At 40.2% G+C, this 10653-nt stretch overlaps 1 protein-coding gene across 1 annotated transcript; it reads left to right on the top strand.

The window, feature by feature from the left end:
* Nucleotides 1–756: 756 nt before the first annotated feature.
* On the top strand, nt 757–10621 carry sypl1 (synaptophysin-like 1). The gene is made up of 7 exons (XM_020092055.2): nt 757–896; nt 1012–1216; nt 1316–1522; nt 6199–6317; nt 6402–6606; nt 6694–6885; nt 7519–10621. The coding sequence occupies exons 3-7, from the start codon at nt 1451–1453 to the stop codon at nt 7648–7650; spliced, it is 720 nt and encodes a 239-aa protein (XP_019947614.2). The 5' UTR covers nt 757–896; nt 1012–1216; nt 1316–1450; the 3' UTR covers nt 7651–10621.
* Nucleotides 10622–10653: the final 32 nt, after the last annotated feature.

The following is a 10653-nucleotide window of genomic DNA, read 5'->3' as shown; positions in this document are numbered from 1 at the left end:
CTCAAAAAGCTTACGTGGTCATATCCTACAACAGTGAACCTTTCCTGGGACAAGTGAGCATGTTCCCTTTCCTGTACATAAAGAGTAACCATACCCACATTTTTTAAGTGAAATAATGCATATGTAGTGGACAGGAGATAAAGAATATAATCACGTGTACAAAATTAAAGACAAAAATTGACAAATAACCATGGTTGCATATGTGAAGTGCCTGGGAAGAGAGCTCTCATAACCAACATTCAGTATCTCATCAGCTTCAGCCGACTACCTGAAAGCAATATCTGAAAAGTCTAAAGTCCTGGTTGTTGAAACGGAATGAAAACACACTGTTAACACTAGACGATCCAAGAGCTTATGAGTTTGTTACTTCACTTTTGTGTTGCCCCTAAAACTTTTTCTCAGTCGACCTCCAGACGCTGAACTTGTCTCCTGTCTTGCTGCACTTACAGATTTACTACATAGACTTGTACTAGTATTACACTAATAATTCATCTTTAACCCAAAGAAATACAAATGTAAAAATTGATTATCATCATATCATCAGGCAAACCTCTTAATGACTATAATTAATTATAACAAACACATCCAGTTTATTGTCTCCTGGCTGAAATGGACTATGTGCTGATTTTTTAAAAACTCATGGCTGCAATCTGGTCTCTTGAAATGAACCTCCATCTTTTTCTTTTTTTTTTTTTTTCCTTTCCTGGGTTGAAAGAATTTTGAGAATCCGGGTTTTGAGAGTCATGAGACCCAGACACCAGCAGCAGCAGCGGAGGGGCTTTAGTTTCACAGGGACTGCGCACTCAGCACACAGGAGGCAGCGGATGGATCCAATAAAAACGCAGTAGGACACTTCCGACGCGCATTTTTGTTGTTCGTGAAGAAGCGAGTGAACTGTAAGTGTCGTGGGTGTTTTTCAGGCCTTTTAAAGGTAAAAAAAAAACTTCCCTGCGACTCCTTAGAACATATTAGATAATGCAACTGTTGCTTTCTGCATCTTTTTCCCTGTAGGTCATCGAAAGCAGCGCGTAATTTGGCACACTTTACGCTCTTTATCCGCTACGTCGCCTGCGTAATTACGCATCACCAAGCGGCGCACAAGGACCTCGCTCGTTTTCCGGCCACACTGCAAAAAACACGTCCACCCCAACTCATCCCTTTTCTACATCCACATCTGCTCCTTAAAGCAGCTGCTGCGCGTAAAGCTGCGTTTCCAGTAAGTAGAGTTTATCTCGCTGTGATGACACAGTTTCATCGACTTTCTAGGACTGTGAAACTCCCCTTTTCGAAATCTCGGTGTGGTCATTTCTTGCAGCGTTAGCAGCAGAGGACCCACGTCATTCTGTGAGACAACTCCCCCTTTTTTTCCTCCCCTGCCCCTGGCTGGAGCTCAACATCCACAGTTTCTGGAACAACTGGATAAAAAAGAGTTTGGAGCAGGAGTGTTAACATGATGACCGGGTTCAGGCTCAACTTGTCGCCGCTGAAGGAGCCGCTGGGCTTCGTTAAACTGGTTGAGTGGGTAAGTTAGATGCGTATAAGTGTGTGTGAAAAGAGAGTGAAAGTGTGTGTGTGTCATAACCAGAGGACAGGGAGGATCAGTCCTTTTCCTTGCTCCTTGGATTTTCCCTTTTCTTCCTGGCGTTGGTGAAAAAACGAACTCTTAATCTGTTTCAGGAGGAATTTGTTAAAACAGCATATTTATAAATCACATAAACAATTACATAAGGTGATCAAACATTTATAGAAAGATACATCAACTTCTATTTATGCTTTACTTCCATCTGCAGTTTAGGGATCTGGCTAAATGTGTAATCTGACATTTAAAAGTTTGGATCCAACTCATGTAATCCAATTTAATTAGTTTCTGACACAAGAATAACGATGAAAGAAATTCCTCACACACTATAAATTGCTATATCTAAGGTTTAAAGTGAGAAATAAACTTAAGATGATGAAGAGTGAGGAAAACCAAACCAAACCAAGAAACCAAACCAAAAGTACATCCATCATGACAGTAATTATGGTTTCCTTGAAAATATTTTTATTTCAATCTTCTATTTGCATCCTCACAAACTTTAAATTCAGATTTTGAAGGTTTTAAGTAACAAATAAACTTTGTTTGATGAAGAAAAGTTGGTTAAACTGAGAGAAACCAAACCAAAATGTGTCAATTATAATTTATTTGTCATTAAAGCAGATTTTTCCTCTTTAATTTTCTTTCCTCACACACTTTAAATTAGGATCATTAGGATTCAAGTGATGAATAAACTTTGAGGAAGAGGAGATGTAAAGTGAAGGAAATCAAAATTGGTCCAGTGTGACAGAAAAGAAGGTTTTTCTTTATTTTACTTCATTAAAGTTGACTTTCCTTCTTTTATTTGCTTCCTCACAGACTTTAAATGTAGTTTTTTTTTAGATTGAAAGTGACAATTGAACTTTATTTGATGAAAAAGAGTTGGTAAAAGGGAGAGAGACCGAACCAAGAAACCAAGAAACCACGAAACCAAGCCAAAAATGGGTCACTGTGACAGAAATTAAGGTATTTTCATTAAACTTCATTTTGCTTCTTCCATTTGCTTCCTCACACACTTATATCTTCAAAATTGAAAGTGAAATATGTATCACAAAAAGTGAGTGTGCTGAGTGCAGAGGTCTGCCCTTCAGATGACACAGTTAGAGATTAATGCATCTTTCACCAATAATTGACTTCACTGCAGACAAGAGAAATATTTCCCGGCTACTCATATACACACTTGTGCATCATTCCATTAAACAGTTACTTATGGAAAGTCCAGTTCAGTTCTACATAACTGGGTCAGAGGAATCCAGTGTGGGTAATGCAGCTCTGCTAGTTTCTCTCAGCCGGTCTGTTTACTTGTAACACACACACATGCAGCAGCAACCAGTCATCTGACTCAGGACAAGGCTTTGTGTGTGTGTGTGTGTGTGTGTGTGTGTGTGTGTGTGTGTGTGTGTGTGTGTGTGTGTGTTGGCCTTACATAACCCTTATTTAACACAACATATTTTCTTATTCACGAGGGGCTGGATGATTAATAGTGCGCCTGGACTGGCTCAGTTGTTGCAGGGAGCTTCCTCTGTGCTGTGACACCGGAGTCCTCGTCACCCACACAACAGCACTAATGGCCACAGTAAACATGATTAAAAGGCTCCTGATGTTTGGAAGCATCAGCACAAAACGTAGGAGCTGAACAAACACAATAGTTTGCTTACAACAAAATATCGCTCGCTAAATGAAGTTTTTATCATAAGGCAGCATTTGGTTCCATTGAATTATCTGAAATGATGATTTCCTCATCTACACAAAGACCTAATGATGTGTTACTTACGTTGAGGTGACTGCGCCATGTTTGAGAAGTCATCGCACTGATACAGTTTAAATTTGTCATTTCCAGGTCTGCGTGAACACATTTGTTGATTCACTCATTTCATGCTTTACATTGGAGCAGAAATAATTAACCAATCAATAGTTTAGTTGATTAAAATAAATTCCGAATGTACATCGATATTCAAATAATGATGCTAGCAGAAGAAACAAACATTACCATGTGAAAGAAAGTGAAAACCATTGGATCTCACCCAACAGGAAGGAAGGTTTAGGAGAAATAAAACGCTACATGTCTGCATTTACTCAACGTGCTGAATAATGCTGATGAATCGGTTTCTCTGTTTCTTTTCTCTTCTCGTGACGATGTCGTGTCCCCCGGCCTAAAGAGACAGAGCCAGATTTGCGAGGGAAACCCAGTGGCTAAGTCATCGGCACATGTGCCCGTGGCTTTTAGGGGGAATTGGGCCTGACTGAGCTGGACTCAGTGCCCTCTGACAATATTCATTTATTTCTGCAGCTAAACTCAGATAACAGTTCCCTTTGCCCCCAGAAGCACCCATTCTGTTCACTCCTCATTGTTTGCATCTCATCCAGGAACCTGTGACCGCGCTCCTTTTGCATATTTCGAGTTCTTCTCGCCATGTTTGCAAAGGGATTGATTGTGAGCGAGGACTTCACTTTATTTGGCAGCCTTGGGAATGTTCCCAGATTGGTGCGCAGGAGTTTGCAGATGTCTGAGATGCCTGGGACAGAGGTCGTGGTGGCGGAGAGGTTCTGCAGAACGAAAACGAATGGTGATACTGGAAACTTGACAAAACACATCCCAGAATTCATGCTGTGGAAATATGAGAGCATAAAGAAAATAACGTTAAATGCTGATGTGTGGGTTCGGTGCAGGCCGGCTGTTACATTTGTTCGGAGTCTGTGAGGCGGGAATGTGCGAAAAGTAGCTGTGTGTGTAGCCAGAAAAACAGGAAGTGGCAGCCAGTGACATCTGGAGAAACATGTGGGAAGAGGCCTTAAGGTGTGTGTGTGTGCATGTGTGAGTGAGTGGGTGAGTAACAGATGTCCATTATGTGTATGTACGTGTGGGTCTCTAAATCTAGATGTTGACCTACCCCTGTTTGTAAGCACTTTTCACTTACGTGCGTGTGTCCGTGATACATTTGTGCTGATCAAACAGAACCGAAGAGACAGTGTTATTTTTAAATTGTGGTTTGGTTTTGTGTGTCTTGGTTAAAACAGATTACAGAGTGTGTTCTTAGGTTGCAACGTGCCGTGTCGTTCTTTTCTAAGAGGTGATCGTAACTTTAAAGCTGCTTTAACCATTACTCTTGTATTGACAATGGATCAGGCGACGACGTGTAATGTGAAACGATCCACAGAGAATTATCACCTAACTCTGAAGTTCTGTCACCGCACAAAACAGCCAAGGCTCAGGAGATGGAGCGGGTCATCCGTTAAACAGAAGGTCGGTGGTTCGATCACCAGCTCCTCCAGTCTGTTTGTCCTCGGACAAGACACTGAACCCTAAATTGTCCCTGTTGGCCTGCGTATGAATGATATATGATTTGAAAATCACACTTTATTCATATAAAATAGAAAGTGGAGAAGTTAAAAGCCAGATATTTACCTCAACATTTGGTGCAGAGCCTCTATTGTGGTTGTCAGGTGACGAGAATCCCGGATCTGAAGTCATTTCGTGTCTGGTAGATGTGCAAATAAGCCACCGTTTGTTAGCATGTTTAAAATAGACATGAAAAAGTTGATGTGGCAACTTTCGAAGGCGACATGTGGCGTCAGTTACGTTAAGTACAGAAGAGAAACCACACGAGCTTGGAAAGACGGAACACCTGCAGTCGCTTGACATTTCAACTTTATTCTCCAAAAATCCCTGATTCAGACTTCAGACATTTCAACTTTTATTTTTGAAGTGCAAAGGGGGAAAAAAAAAAGTCTTGTTTTTTATCTTATACCCGAGTAATACTCTTCCTAAGTTTACAGATTGAATAAATGAAAACAGGTTTAAGATGTTTCTGGGAAACAGGGATATTAAAACACGACTCTGTTTCTTGACTTTTATTGACTCCTTTAATGGAAAATCCCCTTTTTTATATTCTGCATCTTCATCCAACAGCTGCTGAGAAATACCTGCTGCATGAAACAAGATGTTTGATTAGTTACGATGTGCAGAGACGTGAAACTGTATCCGTGACGACAACGTGTGAAAGTATGTAACGTCAGATTTTGAGCAGAAAAATCCATATTCTCATGTATGTGTTGAGGCACCCGTGATGATGGTGTAAGACGATATCAGTGAGAGCCCGGACGAGCTCCACACACAGTGAATTACACCATCAGAGTTTCTGCTGAGAAGAGTTTAGTCTGTGTTGGAGTGTTAGTGTCACATGGTCGAGACCCTGATGCGTTTGTGACCCTGAAAGAAATAATTCAAGACACGCAGTGTTGGTCCCATTTTTAATTAACAGATCAATTAAATGATGTTATAATGTACTTGACTTTATCTTCACATAATAAAAAGGCCATAAAACTTTTTTACATACAAAGCTAAAGAAAGTGAATAAAACAAATAAATTAAAGAATTGTAATTGAAATATCCAGAAAAGTAAATATGTTTTTTCATTTACAAATCAATATCGTTTAACAAAAGTGTTTTTGCTCTTTAGGATGAATAGAAACAATATTTAAAATCTCCAGTATCTTGGTTTTCGTTTTTTTTCCCCCAGAGCTGAACAGTGTTTTCTCCCTTCTCTCAACCATCTTCCTCCTCATCTCTCTCCTCATCTCTCTCCTCATCTCTCTCCTCTCTCTTGTGTCTGTCCAAACAGCTCACGGCCATATTTGCTTTTGGAAGCTGCGGCGGCTTCTCTGGGAAGAACATCGTGTCTTTATTCTGCGGCGACGGCAGCAACGAAACGCTCACTGCCAACTTCCACTACCCATTTAGGTGAGAATCCTCGCTGCATCGCTCGGTTAAGAAAACGCAATGGTAAGCAATAACATTCACCGACCTCCGTCTTGTTGCGGTCAGGTTAAGCCAGTTCCCGCTCATCGAGGGAAACGACACTATTTGCAACCGCTCCGTCACGACAACGCACTTGGTAGGAGACTCTGCGTCTTCGTCCGAGTTCTTCGTGGGCATCGCTGTCGTCTGTTTCCTGTACAGCATGGTGGCTCTGCTGGTTTATTTAGGCTACATGCACGTCTACAAGGACTCTGACTTTGGACCCATTTTCGTGAGTACTGATGTCATCGTCTTTGTTGACATGATAACTTCTCAGACAAGCATCTTGTCTAACTGAGCTGTCCGTCCTTGTTCCCAGGACTTTGTTGTCACGGCGATCCTCGTCTTCCTGTGGTTGGTGTGTTCCTCCGCCTGGGCAAAGGGCCTGCAGAACGTGAAGGACGCCACGGACACTGACGGCATCAGTGCCACGCTGGCGCTCTGCAAGGGCAGCAACGTCACCTGCGAGGTCACAGAGTTCGCCAACATGCGAACCCTCAACATCTCTGTGGTGAGACAGAAAAACAGAGGATTTTAAAGGAGATGTATCATGCAGACCGTTGACACACTAGAGGAAAGAAAAAATTAAAACCTTCATATTTCTCCTTTAAGATTTTTGTTACACTTGCACCAAATTCTCTTCCGAAGGGGAAATTCATCATTTTCATGCAACAAAGTCTGTTCATGCATTAGCTGTGTAAATCCTTTGGATGGAGCTGTGTGACAAACTGACTGAAATTTATGTTGCTTTGAACTCTACTGTCATTTCTATTTCTAATGAAACACATCTGAATGATGAATTAATCAGTGTCAGCATTTTTCAAGCTCCCTGCTTTGCTCTGATCTATGAATCCAAACATGTGGCCAGTGGACACATTCGTCCTACTAAATAAATAAATAAGACACAGCGATGGCTCCTTTTCATGTAATATGACAACAGGCAGCAAGCAGCCTGACTCACAGTCATGCGACACTGAGCTAAAGCACTTCCATTTTCTTCATGCACTCTTGGCGTCCACTGCAAAACACTTTCTGTATCACAAAGCAAATTTATAATTCAGTTTTGTCATTCTGTTGTGAATGTATTATCACATATTTCTTCTGCTTGTAAACTATAGTTTTCTTTCTGTCTTTCTTCCTCCAGGTGTTCGGTTACCTCAACATGTTCGTGTGGGCAGGAAATGCCTGGTTCGTGTACAAGGAGACTCGTTGGCACTCTCAGAAATTCTCTTCCCAATCTGGACCAGGGAGGCAACAGGTCCCTGCACCCATCTAACACACAGTACACGTACAGCGACACAAGACACTCGAAGACACAATAATTGGCACGCACACACCACTCCCACACATTCAAATATACATGCACAATACATGCATGGAGAAATGTGCACGTAGACATAAATACACTTAGACACATGCATACAATTTTCTTTTAAGGTCATAAAGACAGACACATGATTTTGTAGGTAGTAAACAAACTGGTATTTTGTAATACAAAATGACTATATGTCCCATAATCCTTTTCACATTCATTGCATACTAGAACTGAATGTACAAGAGATGAACATTTCCCCCAAATATTTCTCTGGGGTCTAAGTGACTGTGCAGCACAAAGATGTCCTCAGGTTAAAAGGTGCTACATGTACGTATTTAATTTAGAACATTTAGAAAAACTCATTTGGAAGAAATAATAGTTTTGATGTTGCGTCAAAGACGTCTTAACGTATTTTAGGGATGTCCACTTGTTAGCATGCTAACTAGCCAGTCACAGCAAGATAGGAAATGTTGAAGCGTCGTACCAGAGGTTTAAAATCATCGTAATTTAGGGGAAAATAAAAAAAATAAACCATTTGCCCAAGTTTAGAAGAACGAGGATTTGTCCCTGCCCACAAATCTCGCCAGGTGAAAAAAAACAAACATGCTGTCGTGAGTAAAAACTTTAAAACTACAGCTCTCAATCACTGTCTGTGTCTCCTACATCCTCCGTGCCCACTGTGATTGGCTGGACAGACGTCACGTGAGAAGAAATGCGTAAAAAACGGACCCATAGTCCATATTCACGTAGATCGTCATCACAATCAGTTAGTAAACACAGACATAGGATCCATACTGATTACTTACTGATGCATTATTGGCATTATTGATCGTACATCCTACAGAGGGGACAAATTATTGTACATATACAATAATTATCAAACATGAGGCAAAGCTGAGCCCCAGTCCATCGTGTCTCATAAAAAACCTTTTTGTCTCAGGAGGCAATAGAGAGTCAAAGTCCGTCCTCAGTCCAACAGTAGAGGATGAAGCGTAGTGCCTCCCAATTTAAGTTATTCGCAAATCAAGGAATTAAGTTTGGTGCTGATCTCGACTGTTTAGTGAATAGCTATAAAGTGATAGTTAACATACAGCACCTTTAATGTCCTCACATGTGCCTTTAGTTTTTACCACAAGCTATAGCAATATTAATGCAAATAGTGAGAAACGTGCCTTCTTCCAACTATTCCGAGGCGGTTTCTTATGCTTTAGGAAGTGATATGTGCACAATGACCACATGTAGTAAATCTATAAGACGTGATCTATAGCAGCGTTGTTGCTTGTCTGTATGAAGTGAGGGTTTCTTACTTCTCTGGGTATTATACTTGACTACATGCTGATTTATGAAAGGTACTTTAGAGTCATGTCGTCGCCACAATAAGGACAGCGTGATGAAGGTTTTCAGGGTAACACAGAGGCTGGTAATATTACAATTCTGTTAACCGTTCAACCATTTCAGATAATTACAAATTTAAACAGTATTTCAAAAATTAATGGCTGTGAAATTTAGTCATACATTTGCCTTGGTGTTAAATCCTGTTTTTTGCACTTGTATATTTTTAGATACCAAAGCACTTGTGTATGCAGAGAGTGACTCACTCGTGTTCATTTATTCTTTGCTTTTCTTTCATTGGAGTCCTGTTTGCCACAGCGCAGGTCAAGAAAGACCAAACTAGGATTATTCAATTTCAAAACTAATGGACGGAAGTCGTCTTTTCTTGTATTACATTGAAGAGGTGAATCTCTAAAAGCTGTTATTCCGAAATACTTTTCTTTTTTCGACTAAATCAATGCATTCAAGCTGACACGTTACATTTTTAAGCTTTAAGATGCATAAATTGGCCTCTAATCCAAATATTATGGAGGTTATTTGTACATTTAGTGTTAGATTTTCTTTTCCCAAAATGCTTAATGCACTCGAATGGTGTTTAATATGCTTTTACATCCTGTCCTTCGAAGCACAGTGAGAGTGTTAAGTCATAAAGAATACTTGACTGAGAGTTATTTAGTTCACATTTCACTGTGTATGTGTGCAAAGTTTGAAATCTTTCAATGCCTATGATGGCTTTGTTGTATTTAGCGTGCACCTCAATGTTGGTTGCCATCCGCCAATAAAACCAACAAAGAAGAAAGATAAAGAAAGATCTTTTCAAATGTTTCTTTGTTCATTTGTTATTTCGTATCTTTCTTATTTCTAGTTTCTTTGAATGGAGACACGAACAGTGAGATATGTTTTTTTGTTTTTTACACCTTGTTTCATTTTTCATATTCAGTGTGCGTAGATGGTTAGAATGAGTCTACTATATTTTATTTTTTATCTGTTTCCTGTGAAGTGAAACTGTTACGTTGGACGGTGTCGCTGATTCTCTGAATGACAAACGGAAATGTAACAGTGTGTAACTCTGTGTGTGTGTGTGTGTGTGTGTGGTGTACTGGTTATGCTGCTGCACTCTTGTAATCATCACTCAACACGCTCATAGCTTTGTCAATGATTCCAATGAATTTAAAGGAGACCTATTATTCTCGTTATCCTCACAAACTGGTTCCTACAGGAGACTTTGGCTTGGTTGACTGTGGAGTGTTTTGATTTAACGACAGCACCAAAAAACAAACCTTAACTCTCATTACAAACGCTGCTCGCTCCTCCTCCCTCTCTTGTTACCTAGACGTGGGTCGGAAGCATTAGAAAAGTTTTAACCACTCTCTGTGTTTACTGTGGGAGAAAAGAGCTCCCTCTGCTGCGGACTTTGGGATTTGGAGCCATGCACACTTTATACATTCACAAAAAACATGGGCAACCCACTGGAGGACTGAGAAAGACATAATAAGTCTCCTTTAAACTGTCTCATCCAAGAGACACACACTCTGTGACATGTCGAATTTCAATGTGCATTTGTTCTTTTTCAATAAAAAAATATGATTTTTATCATAAATCCCTGTGATGAACTTCTTATTCATCTGTGTG

Source organism: Paralichthys olivaceus, chromosome 23, assembly GCF_024713975.1.
Source record: "Paralichthys olivaceus isolate ysfri-2021 chromosome 23, ASM2471397v2, whole genome shotgun sequence".
In the NCBI taxonomy this organism is placed as follows: domain Eukaryota; kingdom Metazoa; phylum Chordata; class Actinopteri; order Pleuronectiformes; family Paralichthyidae; genus Paralichthys; species Paralichthys olivaceus.
This window is presented reverse-complemented; position numbering and strand designations above follow the sequence as displayed.